This window comes from Lepidochelys olivacea (genome assembly GCF_965140295.1).
Source record: "Lepidochelys olivacea isolate rLepOli2 genome assembly, chromosome: 5".
NCBI lineage: Eukaryota > Metazoa > Chordata > Testudines > Cheloniidae > Lepidochelys > Lepidochelys olivacea.
In genome coordinates, this window is record NC_140415.1 from 29,379,403 (window position 1) to 29,394,449 (window position 15,047).

At 42.3% G+C, this 15,047-nt stretch overlaps 1 protein-coding gene across 2 annotated transcripts in view; it reads right to left on the reverse strand.

Annotated features, from left to right (window-relative positions):
* Positions 1-987: 987 nt before the first annotated feature.
* Positions 988-15,047, reverse strand: part of C6 (complement C6) — a 37,105-nt gene continuing 23,045 nt past the window's right edge. For both annotated transcript variants that reach the window (XM_084628586.1, XM_084628587.1), the window contains 5 exons: positions 14,325-14,457; positions 13,006-13,197; positions 9,032-9,122; positions 7,009-7,250; positions 988-2,492 (listed from right to left, as the gene is read on the reverse strand). In XM_084628586.1, coding sequence (XP_084484712.1) covers positions 2,311-2,492; positions 7,009-7,250; positions 9,032-9,122; positions 13,006-13,197; positions 14,325-14,457 — 840 coding nt within the window. In that variant the 3' untranslated portion in view covers positions 988-2,310. The remainder of the gene's footprint in view (positions 2,493-7,008; positions 7,251-9,031; positions 9,123-13,005; positions 13,198-14,324; positions 14,458-15,047) is intronic.

Genomic DNA, 15,047 nt, shown 5'->3' on the forward strand with positions numbered 1-15,047 from the left:
TCTTGATGGATCTTTTCCTATGTGCCACCTATCCAGGTGTTCTCCCTTGTGCCCAACTATAATGTAGGCCCCTGGGCACTGATCCATCAAATCAGACATTTATCTGGAGCTTACAATGACAAAGTAAATGAAGCTTCTTCTGCTACTGACTGGGAAGTAACTGCCTCTCTAGTTACTTAATATAAAATTATTACAAAGAAAGTGTTTCTTCCAAAAAAGAAGAGAGAGACCTGTCACAGAAAACAATAAAACTGAGCATTGTGTGGCAATTGTTGAGAAAGGAAGGAAGGTCTTGTGATTAAAGCACAGCACTGGAACTCAGCATGACTGGGGTGAAATCCTGACTCTACTGAAGTCAGTGGCAGAACTCCCAAAGGCCTCAAAAGGCCAGGATTTCACCTTTGGATTCTATACGTAGCTCTTCTCCTAACTTCCTCTGTATCTCCAGGCAAGTCGCTTAACCTCTCTGTGCTTTAATGTTCCTATCGGTAAAATGGACTCAACTACCATTACACAGATCAGAAAGAGAGGGTGAGGCTTAATTAACAAATCTTTGTAAAGCACTTTGAGATTCTGAGATGGCAGGTGCTAGACAAGTGCAAGTCTAGCAGTGTCTGAGCTCCTAAATATTTTAGAAATGCAAGAAAATAAATGAGGCAGATGGGTTGTTATCACATAAAGCGTGAAAAATAATCACAACAAAAATGCAAGTTGGGATTTTGCTTAAAAAATGTCCGGGGTGAGATTTACATATTAAAAGGGCAGCTTTAAGATTAAAAAGCCAGGAACATCAGCAGCAGATCCTTACCCCCTATAGAGAGTCCAGGAGATAGGGGTAGAGTCTGAAAGAAAGCACAAAGCTCTTTTAAAAAAAGATCACTGGATCTGTGATCACGCTGAGAGCCAACCAGCCTTAGTAATAATAGGTAATCCGTGGAAAGTCTTGAGAATATGGAGATACTTCGGACAAACTGGAAACAGACAAGGTCAAGATATGTTAGTATTTATTTTTTATAGTATTTATTTTATTATAAATTTTTAACACCACAACAAAATATTTTGGTTTATTTTGGCATAGGATTCCTCACTTCTTTCCCCTAGGGTTCTACGTAGCCACTACTGGCTTAGTGGTTGTTGAGGTTCCACAGCTCCCCTGCTCTTAGGAGCTAGTACCTCCTTGGGTGCAAAACTGCCATGCCATGTTTAGTCTTAGTGGCCACCAAAACATGCCTCTGTTCCTGGATGAAGTCTGGACCTTGGCCCAGCCGAATGGCCAGATATAGGAGCAATACTGCATGATGCATCAGAGTTGCAATAAAATGGTGAGAACTGGCAAGTCTCATGATGTTAGTTGGTTTTCTCAAAGCTTCAGCTCACGGAATCAAGTGATTACGTTAGACACTCAGCTCTTTCTGTTTTGAAAGCAAGTTTCTAGCTCTCCTGGGTGGAAAGGAAAGCTTGAGGCTGTGAATCTTAGAGGCTAAAAAACTGCAAAAACCCCAGAAGACAAATAAAGAGAACCCCACATTTATTTAAAAAAGTACCTGACTGTTCAGTCAATCTCATGATTTTGGGGAGGCCTGATTCATGATTTTGGAATGACTGCACCTGGCAGTGCTGTATACTGCTCATTGCATTGTTTAAGGTCTTCAGTACTGGGGGTAGTGTCTCTCTGTTTGACGGACCATCATTAAAGAAAATGTAAAGGTGCTGGGCCACCCAGAGTCCCCTTCATGTCTGAGAACTCCAGAACGGAGCTCAGCCAGTGAGAAGACAGGGACAGAGGAGACAGCCCTCTACCATCAACAAATCAGGATTGGGGAGGGCAGAGTCCCAAAAACTAGGGCAGAGGACCCAAACATCATAGGGGTTAAGGGGCAGAATCCCCCTCCCCACCACTAATCTAAAGCTGTTGATAGTAGGAAAGACCCTCAGTCCCAAAGCACAAGGTAATTTTGAACAGATAATATGCCAATTGCCATCCCTCCCTCCAGGAGCAACACAAGGATGTTGCTGCAGCCAATGGGAGTAATTCTTGCAGCCCAACAGGGGTGCTCACATGCAAGGTGGAGAGAGAGACAAAGGTAAAATCAGGCGTAGTAGGGTGTAGGAGGTAGAGGGCTCATTTACATGAGATCCTTACTAACCTATGAGCAAGTCTGTAAATCCCAGCCACAGAGCTCTGGGGCTTTTTGCTGTTTTGATTTATTTGGGTAGTCAGCCAATCTTTCCTCAGGAGAGGCTGTCCTATGTTTCATGGCCTGAAGCATAAGGCCAAGTATATTTTTGGCTGCATAAGGCCCGAACACATTAATTCAAACAGTTCCCCTGATGCAGTACTTCTATTTTCATGCCGGCACATTTAATTGCTCCCAGTGCACAGAGACTGACTGTCCTTTTTCTGCTTGTAGATTCCATTTGGATGCAATAAAGCTGGCTCTCAACCTTTGGACATTGGTAGGGTATCAGGCAGAAGCACTGTGACTGTGACTCTGTGAACAGACAGGTTTCAGTTTTAGTTGCAAATACCAGCAGGTGTGTACGTGCGTGCATGTATTTTAAAGTCTGGCAACATTTAAAAGAACTAGAAAGAGATAAGGAAATTGCAGGTTGGCAGTATGACAATTCCAGACAGCCTTGGATATTAGTGTAGTGAGAATAGACACAACAGAAGTTTTAAGCATGTATTTTAACAACATTGATCCATTCAAGAGCAAGTAAAATGTTAACCTAGCTGATCCATTTGTTTGTCAGGCCAGTTTCTATCTGCCCATGGATGTTTTGAACAAAGACATTATGGTGACTGTATACTTCCAATTACTTTCAAATGCAGCAATGCTGTGAAATGGATGCTTAAAACTTCTGTTGTGTCTGCTCATATTTCATTAAACCTCCTTCTGTGTATCCTAGGCTCTCCGCTACTAGCATGTGGGTGACTGTGATTTCATTACTCATTTTTAACAGGAACGTCTTCTAATTTCTGACATTTTATCCCAGAAATTTTCCATCTAAGAAAATAGTTCTCCCTTTCCTCACTTAAAAATGTAAAATTTTATTTATTCCCATTTTATTTGTTTCCATATATTATTCACATATCTTCTGTCTCCGCAGTGATTCCCAACGCTCACCCTCAAGAATACCAAAGCTGGCCTCCATCCTATGTCTATTTTATGCTCATTGGAACATGTGTGGGTAACCATCATGAAGGTTAAGTTACAGCTACTATTCAAAAACTAGTGGAATGAGAGAGCTGCACTATCATGAAGGCATAATACATTCTTAAGGATTTTAACCAAAATAATCTGTTTTAATGTCTCTACTGCATAGACAAGCCAAACTGGTTTGGAAATGTTTAGGTACAAAAGGTTTGAATATTAGAGTATCTACCTATCTCTGGAAAGCGAGAGGGTTTTTGTGCCTATCCACAACCAACCTATTACCCCAAATCAGTTTGAGATGTTCAGCCAAACCTATTCTGTATGAATTTATAGTGAGGAAATGATGGGCTGTCATGTTCTCATTGGACTTCTCCATAGTTTGCTTCTGTGATCTTACTGAATGTTATTCTTTTACAAACAAGCTGCCCTCTCTGCCCTTTATGCTATCCAGAATGTGAGGTTTTCCTCTTTACTCCATCTTCTTCATATTTCTTCCTTCTCTCTGCCCCCACCCAGATCTCTTCCCCTTCCCTCATCTCTCAGTACCCTCAACCTTGCTTGGCGATCTTCCTCACTATATACACATCACTTCTCGGCTGGCCCTGAATTTCTAAGGTTCAGCTTCTCTATGGGTGCATCTACACTGCAACTGGAGGTGTGATTGCAGCTTGTGTAGGCATACCCAAGCGTCGATCTAGCTAGTGTGGCTAGAAGCAGCAGGGAAGATGTGGTGGCAGAGTGTGGTGTGGGCTAGGAATGCACGTAGTGGGAACAGGGTTCTGGGCAGGCTTGTACAACCCATGGTGCTCTGTCCTCACAACTATTTTTAGAGACACTAGCTAGATTAAAGTATGCTACTCGAGCTGGACTCACACCTCCGACTACAAAGCAGATATACCCTAAGATACAATGGACCAGTCCAGAGGCACCAACTTCGCCAATTCCTAGGAGGTGCTCGACCCCCGCTCCACCTCAGGCCCTGCCCACACTCCACCCCTTCCCCCAAGCCCCCACCCTGCTTCTTCCCGCCCCTGCTCAGCCCTCGCTCCACCTCCTCCTACCCCTGCTCCTCCTCCATCCCCCCCAGCACCTCCTGCCTGCTGCTATCAGCTGTTCAGCAGCGGGCAGGAGGTGCTGGGAGGGAGAGAGAGGGGCTGATCAGTGGCGCTTGCCAGTGGGCAGGAGGTCTGGGGGGAGACGGGGGAGGAGCTGATCCACAGGGCTGCCAGTGGGTGCTGAGCACCCACTATTTTTTTCCCAGTGGGTGTTCCAGCCCCCGAGCACCCTCAGAGTTGGAGTCTATGGACCAGACTCCAATTTCTTTTACAAGACTGTAAATCCAAAGTAACTACATCACAAATAATGAAATTACTCTTCATTTACATCAGTGGGACTGAGACCAGATTTTGGCTCAACAATTTTCATTCCCCCTGATACTTCTGTTCCCTCACCCAACCCCAAACTCTCACTGACACGCTGCCATTTTGTGTTCAGATTGGAAAGGGCAGCCTCAAATCTGCCATGTGGGAAGAAGAGTTCCCAGCTGATTTCTGAACAGTTGCATTCCTTCGTCCGGAGACACGTGACTCTCCAGAGAAGACATACAAATGTATGTGATTTTTAATTTTGAAAATCTGGAACTTTAGTAGCAGCGAGTAAAGCCCAATTAAGCATTGCCTTGGATTTATTGAGCCTTACAGTGGAAACAAACACTTTTTGATTAAATTTGTTTCTCTTCCAACCTTCTCCCCACTTCTTCACTCTCTCATTCTGGGCTGGGCCTCTAAGCGGTGCAGCCCACAGTTTATAGGTCAGGGGGTAAGGGGTACTGTGGGCACTTTAAGACACCTTTGTGTCCTTCTGTTCTTGGGCTACTCTGAGGAGTGGAGAGGGGCCTTTAGGAACTTATACAGTCATGGGGGCCTGACTAAATTATAGAAGCCTCCCTGGGGCTGCCCTCTGAGCTGCAGGGATGCCTAGAACCCCTGCAGAGCTGCATGCTACAGCCTCACTGCTGACACACACAGCATGGCCTCTAGAATGTCCCCTCGGCAGGGGGTTGCAAGAGGGTCTGCAGGAGGCAGCTTCCCAGCTATCCTTCCCCTCCCGTAGCCAGATATGGGACTTTGGAGTCTCTTTTATGCCACTCCGGCTCTTTGACCCTGCATAAAGGGGCCGGAGCACCCGGTTTCTGAAAGTGAGTGGAGGAATGAATGTGGCTGTCGCCCATCCCTTTCCTGGCAAGGCTTCTCTGTGTGCTGTGTCAGCCAACAAACATTTCACAAATTTACTGGAAAATCACTACTGCTCTCGCCCTGTTACTCAGTAAATAGCAGAGTTGCACAATAATGTTTGTACACTAATCCTCAAAGGGATTTCACAACAAACTGTGTCTCTGTTCGTTAAAGCTCTTAATAAATGTGGATTTCTCGTACATTATTTTTAAATTATACCATTAAGAAACCATTATGTAAAACAACAATACAGTCATGACTAAGAGATACATTGCTGCCTAACCCTATGCTACTCAGTAGTACAGTGATTTAATGTAGCTATTCTGAAAGATTATATAATATGGCTTATACGGCATGAAACACAACACTAGAGGTTATGCTGTCATAAGAACAGAGGATCATATCGGTGGCTTAATTTCCATTATTAAAGCTACAGGTATGAAGTGCCTTAAAAGGTCAAGTTCCTGTAGGTCATCTTGTACCCCTGTTTAGTGACCAATGGGAAAGGAATTTGGTGATCTCAGTTTAAGGTGCACACACCGCCCCCCCCAATCAACATAAATTACACTGAGCCAGATTCTGATCTTAGTTCCACATAAGTAAATCCAGAGTAACTCTACTGATTACCAAACCTCAAAAGTATGGAATAAGGCAAGCAAAGCCAAGACAGTTACTCTGAATTACACTGGGCCGACAGAACGGGGCTCACTGTGTTTATGATGTACTGAAGTATCGCTGTTTTTAAATGCAAACACACAGTAGTTACAAAAGTTTTCATTGATAAGAACCAGGGGCTGGATTCCCTTTGCCCTGCAACTTGTGTAGCCATTCACAACTATGCAGAATGAGTGTAAAATAATCAGAAGGGTAATGTTTTACTCCCACTTTGCACTGGCTTAAATGACCACACAAGTTGCAGTGAACAGAGAATTAAGCCCTAAATGTCTAGGTTATATGGCACCCTTCATTGCGTACCTGACCACCACTGGAAAGGAGTTAATTTGCTAACCTTCTATTGCTGGAGACCCGGACTCATACCTAGTTTAGGGATCCAGGAAAATAAACGTGGCCAAATTTAGCTTTGGAGTAAGCAGCTACATCTCCTGTTGGTGTTAAGGGACTTACCTCATTGGTCCTTCGTGATGTTTGGATACAAGGTGCTGTGTAAACAATAAATACTTACAGTTTCTAAATCATTTGACCCATCTGCAATATTCAGAGACTTGTAGTCTTTAATTACACAGGAGCAGATCCTGTTCCTCATCTGTCTCCTTTGTTGTGGCAGCACAAAGGGGATAGAAACCTGACTCAGCTGGGGAGTCCCTTTGTATGGGGTGCGGGGGGTGGGGGCAGGTGTCCCCAAATGGCATACAGCTGGTGTGGCAGCTCTACACCCCTTTCAAGTGTGGGAAGTGCTGAGGAACAGACCTGCAGCTGCGCTAATTCATGCCAGGAACAGAAAGCTACCTGTGCCTCCCTGCTCTTCTCATCTAGGAGTAGCTCAGATACACCTTAGAATGTGGACCAGAATGACTGTGAATCTCACTCCTAGAGCAGTGACGTGGAGGTCAAACTTTGGATTCAGAGTTTAAGATCTCAATAAAGCACAGTCATACCTGAACACTTTTCCCAGTCGTAGCATGTGTCATATCCACAGAGCTCTTTCTTTGAGCTACTTGTTGAAAGCTTTGCCCTTTCAATGGCCCAGTTCAGGTTGGTGTCACCATGACAGGGGCCAGAATGCAAGAAATGGAGCGGCTGCTCATTCAGGCATTTTTCAGCTAAATACTGACAGCTGGGCTTTGTAGAGGGACTTTCAGAAATGGCATGTAGTACACAGACATCTTCAGAGTAGTGGCTGCCAAGAGACAAAAACAAAAATGTTACAGGAGACTGGAGAAAATGAAGGAGGCACACGTCAAACCCTAGACATTCCAGCAGCATTGACATTGCTCCTGTGCAGTTAAATCAGGGCCAACATTATAACAAACAGCTGCATGTCTATCTTAGGTACTTATACAGCCCCCTATACCATGGTATCCGAGTACATCATAGTCTTTGATGTAGTTACTCCCACAATACTCCTGTGAGGTAGGGAAGTGCTAGTCTCCCCATTTTACAGATGGGAAACTGAGGCACAGACAGACTTGGCTCAAGATCACACAAGATGTCTGTGGCAGAGCAGGAATTAAACCCATGTCTCCCATGGCCCTACCTAATGTTCTAACACTGCACAATCCTTCCTCTCCTAAGTGTCTCCATGCCAGTCCCCACACTGACATCCTTATTATATCTTGCAAATAATTAGATGCTAAAAATTCTTCAGGATAACAATTTTTTCCCTTGGCTCCTCAGGGGCCTGAGCAGCTATTGTGTAAACAGACAGTGTTTCTTTCTAAAACTAAATCAGCAGTGTTCTTGGCTTACTTTAAGCCTGGTGCTCTTCTGTGCTTTTTGTGGTATGGTGATGTTCCAAAAATTAAAATTTAGGTCTAGAGTTCAGGAGAATCCATTTTTCCCCCCATTTCTTTTCTAAAGTGACTTGCTCTCCACACCATCATTCTCTGATTTGTGATTCCTCTTTGGAACTGGTCGAGGTTCCCTGTTCCTGTGTGTCCTCTCTTCCTACAGTTATTGATTTCTGGGATAGCAGCACAAGTGATTTCCTCCAAATGCAAACAAATGCGACATCAGAGTAGGTTAAAAAAGGGCCAGTAAGTAAAAAACTCCTGTGACCGAACACATCTGTTTAACAAAGTTCGAGGTTGTTGTTGGTTTTTTTAGCCAGTTAGAATAAGCCAAACTGGATAATTAGTTACACTCAAATTAATCAGTCTGGCAGAAGTGAACCATTGTCACTGGATCAGTTTCTCAGCTGGTGAAAATCAGCATCTCTCCCCTGATTTCAGGGGAGCCATGTCAATTCACACCAACTGAGGATTTGACCAAATATGTTTGGGGAAATCCAGAAGGAATACGGGTGTTGTATTCATATAATTGGCCTTAGGAAGATGGGGCAAACTGGTCTGGAAAAAAAACAATCAATCACCAGAAGACCCTTCACTTATCCCTGCAAAAATTCACAGGAGTTCAGCAAGTCTGGCTGCTGATTTCAAACGTGGCACAATCCAGGACTTCCCTGGAGTCTGAGGCCTTCCGTTTATTCTGCCGCACACTCACCTGATGGAAGTCCCAAACACAAGAGGTGTAAAACCCAAGAGCTGACCCAATGGCAACTAACAAAAGCAGACCTGGTGAGACTCCACATGGGTAACGCAGGCTGATAGGAAAACTAGGTGGCTGACCTCTTAGAAGTCAGTGGCTAGAAAGAAGTTAGGTGAGGGGGAGGGAAGAATGGAAGCCTGCAGGTCTAGATGGCAGGGGATGGCACTGTGGCATGCTGACCGCCAGATGCCATTGGTGATCTGCAGAAACAGCTGCTAGCTCATGGATTTCATAGGTGAAAAAATGACTGTATTTTGGACACCGAGTTGTGGCTGTTTTGCTAATGTCTGGAACAGGCTGCAAGAATGCCACAGTTGTTCTCATCCTTAACTTTCCTGTTGTTTCATGTTCACAATGAATCATTCCACCATAGAGCGACTGTGGCTTTATATCCAAATTCTGTATATACCTTACCCACAATCCTGTGCTGGAAACATGCAAACACATTGAGATCCAACCTGTTTTTGTCCTGGGCTGCAGTTACCTCTCGCTTTAGTTTGTTCATCTGAAAAAGACAGAAGAGTATTGTCAGAGCTACTCCCTGAAATAACTGATAAAAAGATTAACAGAAACTAGAAATCTGCCCTCAAAGCTAGAGTGGGCTTCTTTTAATTTAGCTGAACCTTCCATAACAAGAGGTGATGAGTATTGTTCTTCAGTTAGCAGGGACACCTAGGTCTAATTCCAACATCTTAAAAACATTGCAAGTATGAGTAGAAATCAGGCCACACAAAGGTACAGAATTTCAAAAAGCTCAGAACATCAAGGTGAAGGGAGTGGGGTGGGGAGGCCTCTGCAGTCAGCTCCTACACAGAAAACATAAAAGAGCTTTTCCACACCTAGCTGTAAAGGACAGAGTCAGTTCAGCCAAAAGAGTCTTCCCCTGAGCTGAAATATTACCCAAATCATGGTGCCATTTTCCCTTGCTGTTATTATTTATTGGCTTATTTTACAAGACTTACGGCTATTTCTGAATATATTTATTTACATTATTCTCATCATTGTGGTATTTTTGGAGAATTACAGAAATTAACATGCATGACTGTTGCCAACAACTGGCACAAACCAAACTGCCTCAACCCTCTCACCACTGAACAGATAAAGAACACAAAAGCTGCAGTGAACAAGCGCATCTCACAAAAATCCTCAGACTCTGATGGACTGTAGGATAGAGCAAATTCTGAAATGAAAGGCTGTCCACTGAAAACACTCTGCTGCCCATATGCTGGACTTCCCCTCTGGAGAGGCACAGGAAAGGGCATTCCAGTGGAACCCAGCTGGCATGAAAAGCTATAGGCAGTCTCCAAGATGGCCTTGCTTTCAGGTCTTTATAGAAGATAAAATCTTTGAGTTGTACCTAGAAGTTTTCTGGGAACAATTTCAATTCAGAGTATGCAGGTGTCATGCATCTACACTAGTCTGCACTTCCGAAGATGGAGGCAGGAGATTTCTGCCTAGTTCAAGCTGCTTCCAAGTGGGTTCTTAAGTAGATCCCAAGTAAAGAGCACATTATAATGGTGTGGCTTGGTGGTGCTGTGAGCTCCATGGATGGAAGTTGGTTAACCTTGGGGAAGGTTTTGAAAGCTTGTTTCAAGGGCTTTTCTCAAAATGTTCAGGCCATGTCTTGACAAAGGGATAATTAACTTTGGTGAAGCTCACAGACAGGAAAGTTTGAAATTTTTGGCCCAGCTCTGCTGTCTGAGAACCACAACTAGGTACGTGCAATAGTCCTCTCCTGTTTTTCTAAACACTGTAGAGCAAGAAATGCAAGAAGGAAGCATGAACTGAGAAGTAAAGGAAAAGATCCAGTTCATTTAACCACTTACGTTCAGACCTTTGCTACAGCTTCTTTGAAGCCACAGGCAACAGCACCAGTAAGTGCTGATGTTCCTTTGGAATGGAAAGAAACCATTATTCGTGATGGGCTTCCAGTTATATATATAACTTGCCATTTGACATCTTCCATAATTACCATTTGGAGTGGCTCACTCTTAGACCATTCTGCAAGAACAGGATGTGGGCCAGGGTTCGGCTTAACTTTCAGGGCTTTAATTTGATTGGAATCATGTTTGGAAAAAACAAATGCACAACTACTACATGTAGAATAAATAGCTAGGTGTAATACTAGTGAAAAAGGATATTGGAGTTATAGTGGATCACACAGTGAATATGAGCCAACAAGGAAATTCAGGTGTTAAAAAGGTTAATATCATTCTGGGGTGTATTAACAGGAATGTCATATGTAAGATACAGGAGGTAATTGTCCTGCTCTACTTGGTGGTCCCGCTCTACTCCAATGCTTGGAGACTTTAGCTGGAGTTGTGTGTCCAATTTTGGGTGCCATGCTTCAGGAAAAATGTGAACAAACTGGAGAGAGTCCATAGGGGTACAACAGAAATGATAAAATGTTTAGAAAACCTGATCTGTGAAGAAAGGTTAAAGAATTGGGCATGTTTAGTCTTGAGAAAAGACGACTCGGGGGGACATAACAGTTATCAAATATGTTGATGACTATTATAAAGAGGACTGTGATCAGTTGCTCTCCGTTTCCTCTTGAGGTAGGACAAGTAGTAATGGGCTTAATCTGCGGCAAGGGAGATTTAGATTAGATATTAAGAAAAACTTTCTAACTATATGGGTAGTTAAATTCTGGAATTGGCTTCCAAGGGAGACTGTGGAATTGCCATCACTGGACGTTTTTCAGAACAGGTTAGACAAACATCTGTCAGGAATGGTCTAGGTTTACTTGATCCTACCTCAGAGCAAGGGGTGGATTTGATGACTTCTTCCAGCCCTACATTTCTATGTGTCTATAATTACAGGCCTTATTTTTAATCCTTTAAAATGCACTTCTAAATATTAGATGTCACATGAAATACCACCCACATTAAATATTAAGAAGCTCAAGGCTTCTCAGCCTGCAGTGATCTGGGTTGGATGTAAAAGAACATATCTTTATAACAGGGTCAGTGGTGATGACATTCCCTGTTTAAGAAAATAGACAAGTGCCCTTGAAGAGATGGGAGGAGAGTGCTAAACACCTGGCAAAGGAATTTGCCTGGCTGAGAAGAAAAGTTGCTGAGTATGTAAAGAAAATGATGAGCAGTCTGGTGTAGCCAGAGAGACAAAACACAAAGTGCTGCAGAGAAGAACGGTGAACCAGACAGTAAGCAATCAGCTTCATAGCACATTTACTTTCCAGACTAGGCAAGCTCCACAAGAACACTTCTAGGGACAGTTGGGATTAGAGGAGTACCCTAATATATGAAACAGGTCAGACAATACTAATGAAACTATTGCATGGTGCTGGAGACCTTGTAAGCTACAGCCCACTCTCTAATCTCCCTTTGTGAGCAAGCTAATGGAAAAGGAAGCTAAAACAGCTGCCAGTAACCTGTACTCCTCTCAGTCAGGCTTCAGGACAAGGCATGGTATTTAGAGAATGAATTGCTGTGGTGGATGGTCTCCTCTTGTCCCCAGAAGCCGTGGGAGCACACCTTTGTGGCATTTGATACTGGCGATCGCCACATATGCCTGAACTGCCTCCAAAAAGCTGCCAAAAATGGCTCAGGTGCTTCCTCTCATCAAAAGCAGAGGGCCATTATGGATGACTGTTCCTTTACCTCCAAAGCCCGCATGTGCACAGTCTCACAAGGGTGAATCGATCTATATGAAGCTACGGGGAAAGCTGGTAAGATGACACAAGCTGAGGTTTCAGCACTATGCAGGTGACATCCTGTTCTACATTTCCTTTGTGTCAAACATAAATACCACCATCTCCTAGCTTTCACAATGCCTAGGAGGTACTGTTGAAGAAAAAAGGCCATCTGCAGCCTAACAACTTCACTGCTAACAAGTGATAGGTTATAACTCAATCATAAGTATGAACTCTATGTAGGAATAACTGTATGAAATTCTATGGCCTGTGTTACACAGGATGCCAGACCAGATGATTATAACGATCCTTTCTGGCTTTAAAATTTGCCACACATCATAAAACGCTCCACAGTTAGATAAATCTGATGGGGAGAAAACCTGGATTTGTGCTGAAATGGCCCACCTTGATTATCATACACATTGTAAGGAGAGTGATCACTTTAGATAAGCTATTATCAGCAGGAGAGTAGGGTAGGGGGAGAGAAAACCTTTTGTAGTGATAAACACCCATTTTTTCATGGCCTGTGTGTATAAAAAATCTTCTGTATTTTCCACAGTATGCATCCGATCAAGTGAGCTGTAGCTCACGAAAGCTTATGCTCAAATAAATTGGTTAGTCTCTAAGATGCCACAAGTACTCCTTTTCTTTTTACTGTTAATAAAAGTGATTGATCCCACCCTGTTATCTGAAATGAAAATATCCTAGTCACAGGCAGAACAGGGGTACTAACCTTTTTCACAGGTAAGTGATCTCAATATAGGAGGTGTCCACGATACCTCTTTCCTACAAGTATACTGCTTTCCACCAGTGACAATGTAGCCAGCTGGGCAGTGTAGCTGGATGGTTTCCCCGACCTTGTATTCGTTTTTAAATGGGGAGATTGTGACGCCCTCAGATACTGATGGTTTAGGGCACATTGATGCTATGGTAAAGAGACAATTCAAATAAGTATATCATTTTGTGGTAATAAACATGGTAATTAAAGTGGGTAAAATGAATCCATTTAAAAAAATGTTGTGATCATTTTCAGAATAATGCTGACCTCTTTCATTTGAGATTCTAAAATTTGGCTTTTTTTTTTTTTTAAAAAAAAAACCACAATTCTGAGTTTTGAAAAATTTTGACCTCTTCTCATGGTAACATTCCATATATTACATTTATCTATCAGTTACTAAAAAGGAATAATAAAAGTGTTTATAAAGTATGCCTAATGGTTTAATAAGACTTGTAGAAAGCTGGTACAGCATGTTACAAATATTAAAAACAGGCAATTAGAGAATCTTATCAAACTATTTACAATATGTAATTTTTAATAAAGTGAATGGTGGTAGAAAGGTTGTAAATATATTCAATAAGAAATTCATGTTGAAATGTACAACCTGAAGCTTCAAATCAATGTAAATGCATTGGGTTCTTGCTATTTGAATCTCTCTCATTGATAGATTCAGAATAACTTTTAGCTTTACTTGTTGATTAGACTGTGAGCACATCAGGATATGGACTTTACAGCTAAGATTTCCAAAACAGTCGAGGGGGTTTAGACACACATCTTCCATAGAAATTAATGGAAAAGCTATGTGTAAGTTCCCTAGAGACTGCTTTGGAAATCTCATCCTATGTAACTTGTGTGTTTGTCCAATGCTGAGAATGTTAGTTTGTTCAATCTGATTGTCATAAATTTACAGCTCACTTGGATAGGTCTGGAAGTGAAATGCAAGTACTGTTGCTGAAGACATTTAAAATCAGACTAGAAAGGAACTGGAAAGTATCTGTCTTCAGGTTTTCTATAGTACCCAGCAGAATAGTATCTTATTGTGTATAGAATATGCTATAGGAACAATCCTGCATTGGAAAGGGAACAAATATGGTGACCCAGTAGGTCTTTGTCATCTCTAACTTCTATCAATCATTAATTTCTTCTTAAGACACTATTACAGATTATTTTATTAAAAATGGAACTATTCTATTGCTAATTTTATATATATATATTATATATATATTCTCCTCTTGAGTATTGTTGTTGAACCTAACTGTTCTCCTCTTTCTTACATTGGCACTCAACAGGCTGCTGTGCCCAGGTATGATCTGGTAGACACCTGAGGAACTGATAGCCAATGAGATCATATCCAGTCATGCAGGCGATTTCAGCTTCTTCCCCAAATACATAATGATTCTTTTCATTCTACAATTAAATCAAACAATTGGTAAGTGGAATACTCACTGACATAAGAAACAGGTTCTCAGGACCATAGTACTGCAATTGTCATAATTTTCTTTTCTTTCTCTGATGCAAAAGCCATGCATCCCATTTATCTGTCCATCCAGGCTGCATTCACCCCATTAGTATCAACACACTGGTTACAAAACTAGGGTTCACAAAGAATGCTGTGTGAATTGGGTCCTATATCCTTCACCCATCCTTGCTTCAGTTGTTGCTGATATCTTTCACAAATCTGTGATTGGGAGAAAGCCCCCACAGAAAGGGGAGTCTTGTAGCTTGCCCTCTATTCAGCAGTATGATTGTTAACACATCGGGTATGCAAGATCTATCTCTATATTCATGTGCTGGTAAAAGGTCTACTAAAGAAACTGTCAGTCAACATAAAAATATTGATCCCAGAAATGTAAAAAAATTGTTTAGTGCTGCATATGCATGATTTTCTACTACCCATTTGTGGCGCATACATGGACAAGCATCAGTATCTCAGCAATAGGGCTTCCTTTGCCTTTTAAATCTCTCGCAGTTTTTCTCTTTGCAGTAGATTTGTATAT